Raw genomic sequence first — 19,018 nt, 5'->3', positions numbered from 1 at the left:
ATATATGTTTTATTTTATTTTATTTAATATAATTAATTTAATCCATTTCTGCGATGTACAAAGTAAGCTCCTTCCACAGGCAAACTGTCCTCAGACTATTCAAAACGTGGCAACTTACCTGTCAATGCAGGCATCAATGATTTTATGCAACAATGGATGTCGTGCCGTGCAACAAGGACTCTAATAGACATTACGGCTCAATGTCTGCAGTGTCTTATGCATTCTGATACGGAATCTTGTATTAAGGCATTATTAGATACTAGTGTGATACACAGTCCATATTTCGATTGGGTCGTTGCTCATGTAGGAAGCTGCTTTCCAAATACTGTGATCACGAGGGTATTATCATGTGGATTGAAAGACTTCTGTGCCATGGGCTATGAACATAATGTCAAGAATCCAAAGTTAAATTCTGTTGTCGGTATATTGGGACATTTAGCTAGTAGCCATTTTCAAGATATTAGAAAAGCACTGTTGGACTTATTTGAGGTAAGCTTATTATATAAGTTGTATGATGTATGTATTTCTAATTTAAGTCATATTATGTATTACATATATATATAATATATTTGAATAATTTATTTCTTAGTGGAGTTTGGAAGAAGATATAAGTCTTGATGAAGATACCAAAAAGCAGAAACTAGCCACTGTACCATTTCTTTTGAATTTGGCTTCACTTTCTCAGACTCTTTTAAAAGCAATAACTAGCGATGTGTTACAAATATGTATGTTTTTTAATAGAAATTACATTTAAAGTAAAGTCTAATGTTATCATTACAATTAAATATAGCTATAAAATAATGTTTGTTCTAGTGAAATCAGACATCATACCACGACTGACATTGTTTGCAGCAGATTGGTGTAAATACTTTGATAATCAACCAGCGGCCTTAATGGATTTGACAGTACACTTAATATTAGGATGTGAACAAGGCGCATCACAAATAATCAATGTATTACTAGATATAAGTTTAAACACGAGCAATGTCGGCTATCACAGCGTTAATGCGGCGCAAAATGTGAAAAACATTTGTCGGGAGATATTAGAATTGATTCTACAGGAGATCGACCTTTTACTGAGAACGCACGGACCTCAATCCGCAAATATTCATCTGCTAAGTTCTATCAAACAGGAGATATCGTTGATAGTACCAATGCTACTAAATCCAAATCCACTGCGTGTGCAAACGGCTGTCAGGCTGTTATGTTTTCTCAGAAGTCAAAATCCGAACATAGTCGTCTCCACAATATCTTACATATTGATGAAGGCGCAAACAATGTTCCATCTTGCGGCTTTAATACGTCTTATCACTAATAATGTTGTACAATTTCCTACGAATAAATCTGTAACTGAAAATATGCTTGCTGGACATGATTACTTTACGCAGGTCTTAGAGCAAGCACTCAGAGAAATACATTATAAAAACGTGATAGAAAAGGAGGAATCAAAACAGTTATTCAAAAATCTTATTCTGATGTTAAAGCAAGTGTCAACAGTTTAAAATAATTAAATATTTTATAGTTTGATTTAATAATTAGTGTCTCTTTCTATTTTACTTAGATGGGAAAAATCAAATAAGGTAGAGATATTGCAGTCACAAATGATTAGCAGAGCCCTTAGAGCTAATTTATATCAAATATCTTGTTTATTGATGAGAAGCGATGATTTTGATTTGGCGAATGATATCATTACTCTCTTGGATCTGTTAAGCACATCCGAAAAAGATCATATTTTCGATATAGAACTTATGCTGAAATTAACAAGGGCGATCATACAGTATTTCTTTTTGTGCATTGCTCAAACTGGTAATTAGAATTCTATAAAAAGCCTTATTTTTTAAGTAACAAAGTGTATGATAATGCAATTTTTTTAGATATTATAAAAAAAGAACAAGGAGTAAAGATGGTATGTCATTTACTGAAAGATTTAACATGTCATTCTACGTCCGCACGTGTATTGGCTCTTAGAGAGATACTAGGAAATAGTATCAATAATGAGCAAGCCAAATATTTTGGTGCAAAGGAAAAATTCGAGCCTCATTTTGAAGAGATGTTATTATTACATCAGAATCATAAACAGGTATAAAAATATGATAAAAGTACATTTAAAATATGCAGAATGTTTTGATATATGATCTCATCCTAGGTGACGAGTACCATGTTAGCACAGCGACATTCATCGGTATTTCACGCTGGTGTCATAGGACATGGTCCACGAAGACTTCCACCAGAAAATTCGATCGATAAGGAAATCATTACTTTAAACAAAATGTTGCTAATAGACGTTATAAAAGTAAAGAATCCAATAGTTTATTTTTAGTAAATCTCTAAATTTTATATTAAATATTCTAACATTCAATTTAAATTATTTTCAGGCTTGTTGCAGCAATCAGGATTCAGATCGATATCCAATTAACTTGGATGCTCTGACAATGGTCAGTTTATTGTTAGTTGAATTGGTATCGCCTGATGTTATGTACAATGGTTTACCGTGGCCTGACGAGGAATTTACAAAGGTATTATTTATGTTAATCGTTAATATGTTAATTTTCAATTTCACAATTAATTTATTGATTTTTTTATAATTAACTTCTCAATTGGAGGTTTTTTTCTGAGAACATTTACAAGATTTATTTAGCTTCAGATACTTTTGGATTAAATTTATGTTTTATAAACTTTGTTTCTGTCAGAGTAGAATATTTTTCCTAAATTTTCCCAATATATAATTAAAGAATGGCAACAAGTTCAAGATTTATTAAATTTAATTAACTAACTGAATCTTTCATTAACAAACAACTATGATATTGAACTATGCATCATCTCTAGCTAGTTATTTTAATTTTTAATTACTACAGGTCACAATAGAAAGAGATTTACAAATCCGTCGCAAATTCAAGGATGTTCCTCTGTTGTGGACATTGTTAGAATTGACTGCTTGGTATAGGCCGGCATTAGCATATTGTTCCGTTTTACTGAGAGGCATTACCGCGACTGTCATGGCTAATTGGAATACAGAGGAGGGCGTTTCGCTTGTCAATATAATGGCACTTGGTCAATTATTACCACCGCCGCTGGCGAGTATTAGGGATATCCTACCTGTTTTACAGCCTCATCAAGTATGTTTTTATTTCTACATTATTTCAATTAAATTCATACATTCGAATTTTTTATATCTCGCAAATGGCTCTGATTGCAGATAAATACAATAATGAGGGAATGTTTGTGGGCGTACATGCGTGAAAATGTGCCATCTCCAGCGCTATTTACGCGAAATGAAGGTACCAATATAGCTTGGAGAGATATCGATATGTCATCGCCCAATGCACGTTTTACAGATACTCTTCGTTTAGTATTATTGGCAAATATTCACACTTTAGGATCTTTGTATTCAACATTATTTTACAATGAAAATAAATAATATAAAATGCAATATATTTTTAAAATGTTTAAATTATTTTTAATTGTTATACGTTTTGTAAATACTAGCAATCGCATTTGACAGTAATAATATATATAAAACTTGATAAAAAATGAAATTGTGTTATCCATATCCTTTTTTTCCTTTTTTTTTTACTTTTATAATACATACTTATATATAAATAATTTCTCATATAAAAGCATAATCATGTTTTAATAATACTGATTGATACAATATTATCAAAATATTTAGCTCATATGAAAATCTCTCTCCTTCTGTCTCGATTTATCTTATAACATGTGTTTCAAAATATATAAATACTAAGATTAAATATTTCCACAAGTTTCATGTATTAAACACCATTAACAGTAAGTACATTTGGACATTTAATTGTTTCTCCCTGTTACATTGATATCCTATATAACAATAGTTATAATTCATATATATCTTATGTAACAATCTTAAATATAAAGTAGAAAATGACAGTCACACACACTGTATAAAATAGAAAGTAATCTTTACTAGTTTCTTGTATACATTCTGCTTTTTATAATATGTAACATATTACATAATACATGGATCCTTGTTTTTACGATATAATTGATTGGTTGTAATTCTCAATTAATAATATAGATAGAAATTTTGTTTTTGGAAAGTACTCCATGAGATATAGAAAATATTCGTGATGAGATTATGCATAACAAAGCGCAATAAAGCCATTGAGGAGTGAAACAAGGAAGACGAAAAGAAAAATATACATGTGTTTAATATTTATAAAAGCACATTTTCTCTCTTAAATACATATGTAAGAAACAAATATAATTAATATTTACTTTGTATTATATATTATCAATACAGGAATGGATGGTACCTAAGATGAACGAACGCTGTTCGAATTGCTGCACGAATACCCTAGGTGGGTGTCTCGTCCTAACTGAAATGATTATTTCATATAATCGTATGCAAAATCGATTCAATTCATATATATAAATGTCACGATTTTACTTGTACGCCATTGAGTCTTCACACGGCTCTGTCTACGTCAAATTACAGAGCCCAAAAACGCTAATAAAAAATGTTGAAAATATTTAATCACTTTCTTACTATGTACACGCTGCTCGTTGTACGAAAGATATTAAATCTTACACGCAAGCACGATGGTGTAGGATAGGCATCTTCCGTGCTTGCGTTTGCGAGCATTAAATGTTTATGTTTTTATATAATCTCTACGCTCCGTCACTGTGTATCTTGCCTCTCTCAGTTGGTGCTTCGTGTACCGTTTGACACAGCGTAGAATCAATAACGTTTAATGTAAAAATAAGGGTATGTTCTTTTTCTCAATATTACATAAACAAAGCTCTTATAAATTTAATGTAAAATAGAATTGTTAGAACAAATTTGAAAGTATATCAATGTATACCATTTGAATATATATCAAAGTATGTGTCAATGGTCACGTTAATATATTCTGCGTAAAAGAAGCACATAGACTTTTTTCAGAATTGTCATCGACAATATAATCTTTTGAGCAGAGAATCAACAATATATACCAATGATAAGTTAAATATGTGCGACTTTATGAATAACAACGGGGAACTTTCGTTTGGCGTCGGTGTTTGTCTATCATTCTATGAGCTTCGACATAAACACACAGTTGCCAATCCAACTCTTACTTTACAATAAATTATTTTACTCAGTTCTTCAGAATTAAAAAAGTTCACTTTTTAAGTCTATAGATGAATTAAGTTAGAAGAGTAACGTGCTCATGCCACCCATTTCACTTTGCTCCTTCACAAAGATCTCGAAGTATTGGTATATGATTGTGACAGCAAGCAAGATACCGGTACCAGAACCAATTGCGCCCAAGAAGTCTGCTAATACGGAGAGAGCTCCGATACATAGTCCACCGAATGCCGCGGCGGTAGGGATGTATCGATTTAATTCGCGAATCATGGAATTATCTCTGTGGCCTCGCATTACCATCTGCTGTTCTCTCAGTTGTTTAGCAACCTAAAAGTTCAATAATATATATCGTAAATTTTTGTATAGCGTCGAGAAGATTTACATACATCATCTTTTAGTGAAAGTTATACTGACGTCTTTTGCCGAGCTGCCAGAGACCTCAATCCACGTCTTGGAGAAGAAAGCGCATGAGCCAAGCATGAAGAGAATGTAGAGCACGGCGTGAACAGGATCTTGAACGATATGGCCGACTGATTCAGGAGGTGATAAGTAATAACATAATCCGCCAACTGGATACGATCTGGCGGGCCCTCCGCCACCGACGTCCGACCAAACGCCTAACAGATTCACTATAAGATTTCCTTGGAATTTGACGGCCAGCATCTGAGAAATGACGTATAAGTTGGACACCAAAGCCGACTGCAGAATAATTGGAATATTGCTGGTGTAAAACAGTTTGATTGGATAGCTGCTGTACTGGCCGCGGTATCTGGCGGATTTGATCGGAAGATCTACACGGAAGCATTAAATAAAATAATTTTAAACATTATTAAGACTTAAGAACGACCATATATATGAATGCGATAAAGAATATCATGATCAAAGTTAAATATTTCGAATAATATAATATATATTCTTTATTAAATCAATTTATTTCAGATATAATTGCGTGCCAATAACTTTCAGACTTTCAACATATAATTAATAAAATAATTTTATTTCTAAAGTGTCCAGTCTGATACTTTTTTGCTTGAAGATGTATCAGTTAAAAAACAATTACGTAAAATAAAAACTTTATAGCTCATGCAAATACCCTGTGATCTATCGGCAATTTACCTGGAAGTAAATAACGATAGCGAATACTAGAATGGTGGCAAGAAGATTCATCAGATTTGGAAGATTTTGTCTGTAGAACGCTTCTCGAAGGGCTCGAACTTTGTCCTGTCTGGTGGCCAGCAAATGGAACAACGCGATTACGGCTCCTTCAAATTCTGTTCCACGTCCTATTAAATGTACAAAAATACGATTTTAGTTGATATAGATTGATTTAAAGACAAAATAGATTATCAAGAATAATATAAAATATATATCATGTGGTTTTTTTCTAATAACAAGAAAGTTACCGGTGTTAACTGTGGCTGGCGAGAATGCTTTCCAGACAATGGTCTCGCAAATATTGGTGGCAATAAAGAGAGATATTCCACTTCCCAATCCATATCCTTTCTGGAGAAGCTCGTCCAATAATAATACAATGAGTCCAGCGACGAACAATTGGATGATAATCAGGAGACAGACACCAGCTCCAATTTCAGTCGGATCTCCATACATTCCAGTCATCACATAAACAATAGCTTGTCCAACGGTAATAACCATGCCAAACACTGCACAAAGAAAAAACAAATGCTACTTACGCTCCATTTCAATGATAATACATGAAAATTTATGTACTTACATTTCTGCGCGCCGTTGAATAACGCTCTATCTTTTGGTGTATCACCGACCTCAATAATCTTTGCGCCGTGAAGCAGTTGCATGATAAGACCCGAAGTAACGATCGGCGAGATGCCTAATTCCATGAGAGTTCCTCTGTTCGACGCAAGTATCACACGAATCCAATAAAATGGATCCGCACTGTCTGAAGACATGATTCCGAACAATGGAATCTGAAAATAACGAGATTATGTATTTATGTTTATTTGTGACAGTTCATACAATTTTCTATCAATTTCTTTCTATATTATTAATTTAAACCTTAAGGTTCATAAACTCACCTGACAACATACTAAGAAGATAAATAATGTGATCGCCGTCCATAATACTTTTTCTCTGAATTGGATCTATGAAAAGATATAAAAACACATTTGACTCCATTTCATTACGATTAAGATAAATTCACTCTCGGAAGACATATTTTTCAGAGGACTGTGGCTGGGTCTATAGATTTGTTTTTATAGTTAAACTCTGTTTTTATAGTGTACACTCTTTGTATTTAAAGTCAAATACGTAGTATATATTTGATAATTGACAACAAATGAGAAAGTAGTGAATCAATAAAAAACAAATCTATTCTTGACTTGTACGCTATTGGATAATCGAAAAGTTGTAGGTAATAAATAAAAAAAGGTAGGATAATTAAAAAATAAAAAATATAGCATTTCAAAGCGGTACAAAAACAGCTGTTTTCAAGTTACAAACTTTTTACACTTTTGCGATTTGAAAGAAATCTATGAATGATGTATGAAAAATAATGAATACATCTCGCATGTCTCAGTCACAGCCAAAAATTAAAATACTAAATATAAAAACATTAAAGTTTCATTCTATTATTATGAAAAGCAGCATCTATCAAGATTGTAAGGCATAAAACTCAAGACTTACTTTGACTTACTTCAGCCATAAGAAATAACATTCAATCACAGTAAAGTATGAGGAGAATGATCAGCTATAATTAATTAATTTCTTATGCCTTAAAATCTCATTATAGATGCTACTTAAGCGTAGTTATAAATAGTTGCCATTGTAAGAATTGACAACAGTTGAATATTCTCAAATTCGACTGTGATTGATCTATTCTTACTGCAATCACTTACAGCTATACTTATGCAATTATAGAATAGATTTGAGAAAGATTAAAGTATAAGTTTAGCAGGAAAAAAGTATCAAGAAAAGTTATAGCTTCAAGGAATACAATTCTACACTATCATCACATGTCATAGACGTGTATAAACAGATGGTAAAGAATAATTCATCTCGTCCTATACTTACACACGCCCGGGACGATTAAGGAATTTAGGAAAAACGGTATACGAAACTGTAAATACAAGAGAGAGACGGAAATAGATCGTACGTTGCGTGGGATTTACCTTCCGTTGCGGCTTCGCTATTTCCGGCAGTATACTACAGAATGGCTTTATCACCTCGAGAAATTTGACTGAAAGCAGAAGAGGAGAGGCGATTTAGCGTTTCCAGGAGCGACGGATGCGCGTATGTCAGTGTAATTCGCGTCGCCAGCAATATGTTTGTGCGAGAGGTTACGCACGACAATGAAAGAGGTTGGCTGCGAACGCGAATCCGTGATAACGGCGGCTTATTTCTGACTGTAAATGACAAACATACTCACATCCCATCTTGCCTACGTTGACACGACTGTCCTAAGCACCACGGATCGAGTGACCTTCCCTCACAGGATCCCGTGAATCGACACCGTTGCAAAGTACCCTCTCATCAAGCGCACGAACGCGGCCGCGTATGCAAGACTGGCAAAGCGTAGCGAGTCGTGGCTTACCCCGCCGGACACGTATCAATATGACAATGTCACGTGACCTGATGATGTTGGCCGGCACGCTTCCGCTTGCAATTCCGCCGCCCGACACCAGATGACGCGACGCGCCAGTCAATAATAGCGTGGCATGTTTTATCGATAAGACATAGTTAATAAACCATATCGACTCTGGGTAAATTTTTGTGAATGATAAAAAAAGTATCGATTATTAAATCATCGGCTGTCGAGGTAAATTTTTCCGCAATAACAGATATATATTTAATTGTTTTATACAATATAACTTAGCAAAAATTCATGAAATCTACCGGAAAAGATATTAAAAATGTAGAAAAAGGTATTAAGTATATTTTGCAATATTTTTACGCAAAATCATTTTGTAAATATATTAAAAAACGTAATAAAAAGAAAGAAAAATAATGTCACAAACAAAAGTTAAAATAAACTGCAATGTTTTTTTTATGTTCACACATTAAAATAAAGATATTCAAAAACATAATAAAAAACTAAAGATAATGCCCTATACAGTATCTATACTCCATGGCAGAGATACTATTAAAGACTATCAACCCTGGACAAATTTTCGGCGATATAAAAAAAGGCCCCAACGGCCCGGAAGTAATTGAAGAACGCTGACATTATCGACAATTGATATAAATTTGCTATTATTAACATAAATATTTGGTTCATACATGATTAAATTTATGATTTTTTATTACATAAATGTTCAATAAATAAATATGCATATTTGCAAAGCTATAATATTCTATATATAGCAGAAAAATTACAATTTTTTCTCTGAAGTTATCATCTCTGTTGATAATCAAACTTTGATGGTAGCACTGAAATCACAATTTTAAAGAAAAATTGAGTATTATTGAGTTCTAAATGCATAAATATGTCCACTAAACTAATCATAAAATTAGTACAATATTTTCAGTTTTTAACTCTTAATTACTTCAATATTCACAAGGACGCCAACTTCCGTAAGGATGTCGATCTTTAATAGCATCTCGTCGGTGTCCATGGTATATGGTGGAGTTTGGAGTTTTGCGATTTGAACGCCGCCTACCAAGCATCACTAATACTAATTTAGAAACCTGATTTTGACGAGTAAAATTTCTCATAATTTATTGCTGCACCTTTTATTCTGTCCTATATGATTTTCAAATACGAGAAATTGAACTCCATCTGGTGGGCGATCTCGCGTATTGTTCGCAAATGTGTGATAAAAAGTACCAAAATAACGGAAAGATATCTTTTTCATGTTGTCTTTTCGGCAATACGAAGGACAGAATAAAAGGTGCAGCAATAAATTATGAGAAATTTTACTCGTGTTCTAATGAATACTAATAAAATATTTTTTTGTAATCGAGTCCCTAAAGGAGACTATGATGAAAGATAATAATGACTCTTACACATAGAACATGATATAAACATCGCAGGAAATAGGACGTATATTATCAGTAATGCAATTTTATTTCGTTTTGTGTAAAAATTAATTTAGAAATTCGATGTTATTAAACGTTATATGTACCAAAATATAATTTAAAACAAAAAAAAAATATTAAAGACGATTAAACGATATCCAAAGAAGTCATCCTTTAGTTATCCTCATATGGATACTATAAGATAATTAACAGTGCGACAAAATTTTGAATTGGACAGTATTCACAATGCACACAGAAAAAGCTAATACTATTTTTAGATTGAAAGGCATATGCAATTCCCCAGCAAACGAGAATGGATTGAAATAATTTAAAATTTTGAATAGGAAATGCAGTTTTTCAATCCAATTATATCTAATTAAATCTAATTGAATTCAATTGAATCCAATTAAATCCAAAAATTCGCTATTTAAAATATGTGTGTGTGTGTGCACTCGGATAGAAAAAAATTTCAATCCATTTTAATCCATATCTCGTTTACTGGGTGCAACAAAAGGGGATACAATTCAGCAAAGATAACGACAACAACGATGATGTATCTGAATGAATAAATGACATAAATCGGGCTGAAAAATACGTATACATTCCAGCAAACGAGAACGGATTAAAATAAATTAAAATTTTTTTAATGTGTACTATAAATCTTTGAAAATGGATTGAATGGATTGAAATAGATTAGATCCGAGCTGACACTAGTTTAATATTCGAAAAAAGAAATATTCATATTTAAGGGTTTTTATTCCTAAGACATTTATAATAATTATACCTGAAATTAAATTTTACTTAAATTGATATTAAAAAACATACCTTATACCCAATTTCTTCACTTCTAGATAAGTTGCGAATAACCTTATTCAGGAGATATCTTCATTGTATTCTGGAAGATATCTCTTGGATAAAGTTATTTAAATGAGGTGAAGAAATTAGACATTTAGTGGGATTCAAACCTGGGACCTCTGGATTATGAATCTTCTACGTTACCTAATTCATTTCTACGCATTAAATACACTTGTGGACGTGATTCTCAGATAACATTTATGTTGCATAAGGTACCTAAAACTAACGTAAATCTACGTCTTTTATCTTATGTCTATAAGATATCTAAAGATGTCTTTTAGATATCTTATGCAACATGCATGTTATTTGGATACTTATCTCATTTTAATTGTAAAAATCTATATACATATATTCTTCCCCAATATATGCATTTTTTCATAATATCTATTTGTTTAAACAATAATTTTTAATTACATAAACGTTTTCCTACCTGTAAAAGATACGTTATAGCGTTTCTTTCATAACATAGTATATCATCCCCTTCATAATAATAATATAAAATTGTTTTTAATATACTAAACTTTAAAAATATATTTGACGGTAGACGCTATATACGCGCATCTTCTGATTACATATTTAGACGTCGAAAAATACGTAAACTTTAATATAATTTATAAAACTATAATATATATATTGTTATGATTTATAAATATTATCTCTCTTTTTACTTATATTGATGTATTATTTAATATAACATTGATGAATTACTACTACTTTTGTATGAATAAATAAAAAGTGTGTATTATATTATATTAAAAATAAGAAAATGTAAAATTAATATATATATTAAAATGTATATATTATATTAAAATTATATATATCAAAAAGATGTGTATTAATTGTAAATATATAATTTGAAAAATAAGCAAAAATTAAAAATTGTATTGTTTGGATGATCAAAAAGTATTTGTACAATCGAGAAATTTAGCTTCTAAAATCAGAAATACATGCAAAGCTCGATTATTAGAACAGAATATTTATTGTATAAAATTGCTAATTAATGTTTATTTTCTATTCTACAAATAAGATTTTTTTTATAAACATTTCCTTGTACGAATCCTTTTTACTGTATATTTATAGATTGTTTACACACGTAAAACATATTTTATTTACATTATTGTGAACACGTAGATGTAGATTATCATATTTCACGCTCTGATTATATAAATGTTCCCGCCGACAAAAATTATTGTTTGATTTTATCCAACACGATGGATTGCATAATAATAGACTCAGGAATTTTTCGTTTGTTAATTTTCATTGATATTTCACATAAATTTAACTGTGTATAATGAAATTCACATTCAAAAATTCTCAAAAAGGGGTTAAATTAATAAATATGCTTTATAAAAAAAAAATTTAGTTAATACAAAGTAGCCTACATTTAAGTATTTTTAATTGCATTCTAAAGCGTTATAACATATGTACATCAACGAATAAAACTAGCAAGAGTAATTACTTATTGACACACGATTCCACAAATAAACGGCCACTTAACTATAATCATATTTGGCCAGTTTTAAACTTATTTTTAAACTGTATATAATCTCAAAAAACTGTATGAAAACAGAATGATAAATATTTTTTCGACTTATATTTTTTTCAAGAACTTTAACTTGCATTTTGACTTTAGCACTTTGATCTGTGAATTTCGGGACAATCTGTATACATATAACACACTTAAATTTTTATGCCAAGTATAAATTACGTAATTTTTTACCTTGTTTCCTTTTCAGTGTCTGCTTGATTGAATATCCATACATATCGGTCAGGGGCTTATATTTTATGCAGAGAAACGACCTGTATAACAAATGACTTGTTACAAATGATAAATTTATCACTTTCATTGTTGCTTTTATTTATATACACAGACACTCTTATATTTACGAATGTGTGCTTGTGACTTCTTCAATATATTTAACAGATCATTAATTATTATCGAATTTTCATAATTCTCTCTAATTAAATCTAACTTTTAGATTTTATGGATTGTTCTTGATAAAATCAAATATATTTTATAAAATGTTCGATTGCTGTAAATCAAGAAATATATATATATCAAATATTCTTTAATGCATCTAATATATCCATTAATTTTTTTGCGTAAGTCTAATGCGCCTAATTTTTATATATGTTTAGATAATATCTTAAATAATTTATTAATATTTTTTACTAACGCATGTATACATACATTATTTATCAAGAGTATTAGAAATACTCTTGATAATACAAAAATACAAGTATTTCTACCAAGAAAAAGATTCAGCAACCCAATCAAGTATACTAAAAATATTTTGTACAATAATATTTATATAATATTTAAAAAGATCTGTTCTCACCTCATGATATAACATATTTTCATCGTGAAAGTTTGTACAATATATCTTCACCGTAACAAATCATAATCAATATCCGCAGTCTTTCTCTGTTAAGATTGTTATCGTAAGTAATATCGATCGTTGAAATATTTCATTTTTACACGCCATTAAATGGCACAATAACAATTTCGTAAATTACTGTCAAAAGAAGGAAAAAAATGATCCTAAGTAATATGATGAATATCACATTATCTAACATTCTGATATTTATCGTTCGTGGAAAAATTCCACAGGTTTCGACCAAACCGTAAAGGTAGGAGCGCTCATATAAGAAGTAAGCCAACGTGCGTTCCGATTTTATTCGTTCTTTTCAGCCTACCCTGAAAGAGCCATTCCTTTCCAATCGAGTACTACGACTCTATAAACCTCGTCATGAGAAGAGCAATTTGTAAATATGTGTCCCTGGTGTGCATTCTCGTCGCCCTCGTTTACGGCGGGTAAGTGAAAGGACATGCATGCATCGACAAATTGACGAGATGTCATGAACTTACATTAATAAACGGAAGTCGTAATATTAAGTAATATTTCCTTCTGTCGAGACAATGAGAAACGAAAGCTAGATTTTTATCGCTTGGTTTTTCCATTAAATACTAAAAATAATACGCAATGTTGTAGTACGTAACATAATTTATGTGTGTGATGAAGCAACATCCAGAGTGCTGTTAAATTGTGTATTTAAATTATTCATTTTACTTGAGATGTTAATCTAAGATAAAAATATTTCCACAAAAAATCGAAGTTAAAATATATATAATCATCCATCTTCCAGGAAATAAATATAATTAAAAAGGGAAACTAATTAAACTTTAATTAAAAAAGATCATTAAGTTGAATCATTCAATATTTCAAAACTTCAATCAACAGTAATAATTATTATTGAAAAATACATTTTTTATTGAATTACAAATATTTTTTTTTCAATAATTATTCGATAATACTTGTTTCACAAAAAATTCTGTATTAAATAAATTTCTTGTGAAAACTTTCCGCATGAATGCAATAATGTATATATGAATTTATATGAGAAAGAGAGAGAGAAAGAGAGAGAGAGAGAGAGAGAGAGAGAGAACATTAAGAATTTTTATTTTTATCTGATAAAAATAGAAATCGCAATTTCCTTTTCTACCTGTCTATTATAAGCATTGCTACTTACATTTAATCCTATTTACGAAATTTTGTCGACTAAGTCTTCTATTCAGCTTTAAACATAGGCTGACTAATGTCCATTTTTTCAATGGATATTAATTTTAATCTCGTATTTGCCCTACTTTTTATTTTTTTCTGATTCTTATAATTTATCTGAAAGAAGATAAAAAATAAATTAAACTGAAATTAAAGGTAATCTACGTTAAGTACAAAGGTAATCTAAATAGACACAAATCTATTTTGTATTCAGCTTTAGAGATAAATCAAAATATTTATTTTAGAGATTATATATATATATAAATTCCGGATATTTGTGATATTCACATTGAATTGCTGGTTATTCTTAATTAATGTTATTCATAATTGTAAACAAGATTATTTTATCTCTTACATGGAATAATTTCATTTTTTAATCATTATCATTAAATAAACACTTTTCGCGTAGAATGAAGGAAAACAAACGAATGTTGCATAATCTTGAACGTGATTATGTACAAGTTTTATATAACTTTCCATAATCTTTTCAACATACATTTCTATCTTTGGAATATACATAGGTATATAATTAAAATGTTATGTCATCAACGCGCATCAACGCGCGACAATTTGCGTTACACGTAGAATATCTCGACTTGTTTATAGCGCACCGATATTGTTGTAATAAACATTATTCTATAAATATACGACATATTTTCTGTTTTAAATTTCAATGTTCCAAAGTTTCTACGCGCAATTTACGATGCATGTATGTTCACAATGTACAACTGCTGTTTTTAAATCAATGTTTAAGGGTGAAATTTTAATTAATCTGATCGACCATTAACTTAATTATCAAGCCTGTGGTACCTTGTTTATAAAAAATTAAAATTAGACAAGAATTATTAAATTCTTATTATCTAAACGTAGAAGAAAATTAGAAATAACAATTAATACAATTAGAAATTTTAATATGAGTCATTCTACCAACCAATTTAAATACAAGTCAATGACTCCAAAATAATAATGAAAAGTCACTTTTCAAACATTTACAATTCATAACGCTTTTTATTTACAATTCATTTTGACAATATTTTGACTTGTTGTTTTGCTTGGAAATAGCGTTGATCAAACAAATCGGAGTGTGATCGAGAGGCCTTGTAATGTAACGCGTGTTATATCTTGATAACCCCACGCGTATTTTTTATGATAACCCGTTAGCTGGACTCCAACAAACAATTTTATCGGTAGCTCAATCGCATTAATTAAATAGCCGTCGCCGTTTTTTTTTCGCTCAGTATCGTCGGGACGATTGCTGGTTATTTAAGGCAATCGGTGTAATTAGCCGTCCCCGCTCAAGTTTAATCATCCGCTGCACTTCAACTTGTTCCCCTCACTGTTGTTAAACGGGCCGAGTTTCAGACGCATGCGCATCCAATGTAGCTTCAGTAACGTACCGGTTACTAGTAAATAGTTGTTTATGTAAAATTTTTTCAAAAATGTTGAAAATTTTAATATATTTTACATATTTTAGATACGTATACATATATAGAAATATATTATATATATTTATATACATGTATACGTATGTAAAATATGTAAAATATACTAAAATTTTCAATATTTTCAACTCTAAGCGACTAATGATCTATTTACTAGTGACCGGTACGTTACTGAAGCTACATTCGCGCATGCATCTGAAACCCGGCCCGTCTAACAACACTGGGAAGTTCCTCTTTGACTACTTGCCGTTCGCTTCAGTTCCATTCAGTTCATCTGCGACGATCCATCGCCAACTATCGAACTTTCGACTGTTCAGCTGTGTTCCGTTCAATTAATCTCGAACGTATATACATACCTATATTCTTCAGACTTTAAACAATGACGACGTAAATATCGACCAGTTATATTTCTTTTGATATATCATAATAGAAAAACTTGAAATATGAAGCGCCTTACCGGTTTTGAATTAATTTTCAGAAATAGAAAGAAAATTAATTCAATTTAAATGAATGTATATTATATAGTAGTTCAACATCTCAACACTCGGACCGGTAAGGCGCTTCATATTTCAAGTTTTAATATAAACGGTCTCGTTTCCAATCATATTATATATCATAATAGATCCATTTTTATTGCTCCTTCTGCATCTCTCTTTTTTTTTGTAATAAAAACGTAAGACCGAAATCAGACTATACATTAAAGATTGAGATTAAAGATTAAAGATTAAAATTTCACCAATGAGGACAAAGAAATTTTGGCTCCTTTTGTTCTGATTGGTCAAATTGGTTCAATCTTTAATCTTCAATTTCATTCTTCAATACGTAGTCTGATTCCGGCCTAAGAAATGCGAAATTGCGAAAAAGTGCACACTAGTGCTTACAAGTATGGAAGAATGCAAAGAGTGTACGCTACATGAAAAAGTAGATGTACGTCTGTTCTGTTTAATTACGCTCCTTTACAATCTTCTTTTTCTTCTTCTTTCCTAAATCTAAAATTGTCTCAGAATGTATAATGCGAATATCGTAATCTGTTTGCAGGCAGGCGAGTAAAAATATAAAAGTCGAAAAAGTGACAGATATTTACGGCCTTTCCGAAGGCCCTCATTGGGATCATCGTACTCAAAAGTTGTATTTTGTTGACATATACAATCAGTATATACGCAGGCTAGATCCCGCAACAGGTGTTGTGACCAGCGCATACATAGGTAGACTATACATTTCTTTTTTATTAGGGGGAGATCAAATTGGAGTGACTTTTAAATATAATGGGGAGGAATAGTTGAATATGAAATGGATTATTGGACTTGTTTTGTTTTACATTACTTTTAATTAATTATTAGCAAGCAAAAATCACAAACTCATATATTTGATTTACTAATTTACTTAATTTTTCTCTTAAAATTGTGAACTGATTCTTCGAACTAAAAAAACTTAAATTTATAACACTATAGCAGTGCTCGCAAAGATTTGCACATTTCGGGCCGATCCAGCGCGCTACCCCCACTATCGCTCGAGGCTCGGCGCTCACGTGACGCTCTGGCTCAGGAGCGTCTCTGTAGCGTAAACGTGCGGAGATCGTACTTTTTATGTTATTAAAGAATATTTTTTTCTTGCAAAATAATTTTTATATTCTTAAAAAAATCAAATACTAAATTTTCTAAAACATTTTGTCATAATCTTGCCTACTAGAAACTATTCAATAATTGTTATAAATTTACATCGAGAAGTTTCTAGAATAACTAATATATTTTGTCAATAATTCTTCTTTACCAGAAACAAAGTCTAACTATTTTCTTCTACCAGCAAATATAATTTTATCATTTTTATTAAAATGATAATTATATTCGCTTACAAAAGAAAATATTTATTGCAATATAGAATCTTTGTTACTTGAGACTTTGTTTCTGGTAAACAAGAATTATTGACAAAATATATTAGTTATTCTAGAAACTTCTCGATGTAAATTTATAACAATTATTGAATGGTTTCTGGTAGGTAAGAATTATTATAACAAAATGTATTAATCTCCAATTCTTTCTTCTTTTCTGAAAGTAATTTCTTGTGAATAAGCATTAAGTATAGTTCGTTTAAGTGATTTTAATTATTCTTGTCCTTTAAAATTTAGAAGGCCACGACCTTCCTATCCCTCTTGGTTACTCTTTATAAGCTTTACTATGCTTCACTAAATTTATAAGAGAGCATTTACTTTAGAATTTATAAATTCCACAATGCTTTTTCAGATCATGGGACTGTAGGAGTTGTTGTACCTGTGGATGACAGTGTTGACCAACTTATAGCAGGTTCAGGAAAAGATATTATTCTTGTTACATGGGACGGAGACAGCAATAAATCTAAGGTACCAGTCAAAGTGTTGTGTTCGGTCGATTCTCCTCAGGCTCAAACGAGAATTAATGATGGAAAAGTAGACTCGGCTGGAAGATTTTGGCTCGGTAAACTAAAAATATCACAAATAATAGAAATGCAATTTATTTGCTTACGCCTAATATATATTTTTCATAGGTACTATGGGTAACGAAGTCAATGGAAAGATAGCTCCCAATTTAGGAACATTATATCACGTTGATGATGCTCTTGAGCCAAAAAAGGAAATATCACCTGTTTCAATAAGTAATGGATTGGCATGGAATATAGAAGACAACACTTTCTATTATATTGACTCACCTACTTATCAGGTTGCAGCGTATGATTACAATCCGAATAATGGGACAATATGTAAGATATTAGATTTTCTATTTAAAATTATGTTATAAACAAATTTGCAAAAGTATATATCATATTTAACCGAAAATTACATCAACCATGAAACATAAAATTTACAAGTAGAATTTATTATTTATTTATGTTTGTTTATAATTTATGTTTTAGCTAATAAGAGGATTGTATTTGATCTCAATAAGACTGATTTGAAAGGATTACCTGATGGAATGACTATAGATACAGATGGCAATCTTTGGATAGCATTATTTGGTGGATCTCGAGTAAGTATACAAAGTAATAAATTATTATTTAAAAAATTAATTTATAGATTTATTTAATGTAACAATATACGT

The 19,018-nt window shown here is 30.8% G+C and overlaps 3 protein-coding genes across 5 annotated transcripts in view; 2 read left to right on the top strand and 1 right to left on the bottom strand.

Annotated features, from left to right (window-relative positions):
* The window catches only part of LOC108749868 (integrator complex subunit 5), a 3,627-nt gene extending 209 nt beyond the window's left edge, over positions 1 to 3,418 (top strand). The window contains exons 2-10 of the mRNA XM_018488865.1: positions 69 to 489; positions 590 to 725; positions 814 to 1,483; positions 1,562 to 1,806; positions 1,875 to 2,080; positions 2,147 to 2,293; positions 2,376 to 2,516; positions 2,856 to 3,116; positions 3,197 to 3,418. Of these exons, the coding sequence (XP_018344367.1) occupies positions 69 to 489; positions 590 to 725; positions 814 to 1,483; positions 1,562 to 1,806; positions 1,875 to 2,080; positions 2,147 to 2,293; positions 2,376 to 2,516; positions 2,856 to 3,116; positions 3,197 to 3,418 (2,449 nt within the window). The remainder of the gene's footprint in view (positions 1 to 68; positions 490 to 589; positions 726 to 813; positions 1,484 to 1,561; positions 1,807 to 1,874; positions 2,081 to 2,146; positions 2,294 to 2,375; positions 2,517 to 2,855; positions 3,117 to 3,196) is intronic.
* Positions 3,419 to 4,057: 639 nt separating this feature from the next.
* On the bottom strand, positions 4,058 to 8,697 carry LOC108750063 (protein transport protein Sec61 subunit alpha). Its single transcript, XM_018489274.1, has 8 exons — positions 8,502 to 8,697; positions 8,245 to 8,312; positions 7,153 to 7,218; positions 6,834 to 7,044; positions 6,505 to 6,762; positions 6,217 to 6,384; positions 5,516 to 5,904; positions 4,058 to 5,428 (listed from the first exon to the last, which is right to left on the bottom strand). The coding sequence occupies exons 1-8, from the start codon at positions 8,506 to 8,508 to the stop codon at positions 5,165 to 5,167; spliced, it is 1,431 nt and encodes a 476-aa protein (XP_018344776.1). The 5' UTR covers positions 8,509 to 8,697; the 3' UTR covers positions 4,058 to 5,164.
* Positions 8,698 to 13,627: 4,930 nt separating this feature from the next.
* Positions 13,628 to 19,018, top strand: part of LOC108750064 (regucalcin-like) — a 6,174-nt gene continuing 783 nt past the window's right edge. The window contains exons 1-5 of one of the 3 annotated variants that reach the window (XM_018489275.1): positions 13,628 to 13,760; positions 16,986 to 17,152; positions 18,188 to 18,397; positions 18,468 to 18,680; positions 18,834 to 18,946. In XM_018489275.1, the coding sequence (XP_018344777.1) occupies positions 13,696 to 13,760; positions 16,986 to 17,152; positions 18,188 to 18,397; positions 18,468 to 18,680; positions 18,834 to 18,946 (768 nt within the window). In that variant the 5' untranslated portion in view covers positions 13,628 to 13,695. Of the gene's footprint in view, positions 13,761 to 16,180; positions 16,335 to 16,984; positions 17,153 to 18,187; positions 18,398 to 18,467; positions 18,681 to 18,833; positions 18,947 to 19,018 lie in introns of those variants that run through there. The other 2 variants (XM_018489276.1, XM_018489277.1) reach the window with 2 other exon arrangements.

The sequence above is a fragment of the Trachymyrmex septentrionalis genome, unplaced genomic scaffold (assembly GCF_001594115.1).
Source record: "Trachymyrmex septentrionalis isolate Tsep2-gDNA-1 unplaced genomic scaffold, Tsep1.0 scaffold32, whole genome shotgun sequence".
Taxonomy (NCBI): domain Eukaryota; kingdom Metazoa; phylum Arthropoda; class Insecta; order Hymenoptera; family Formicidae; genus Trachymyrmex; species Trachymyrmex septentrionalis.
Note: the sequence above shows the minus strand (reverse complement) of the source record. Positions and strands in the feature narration are given on the sequence as shown.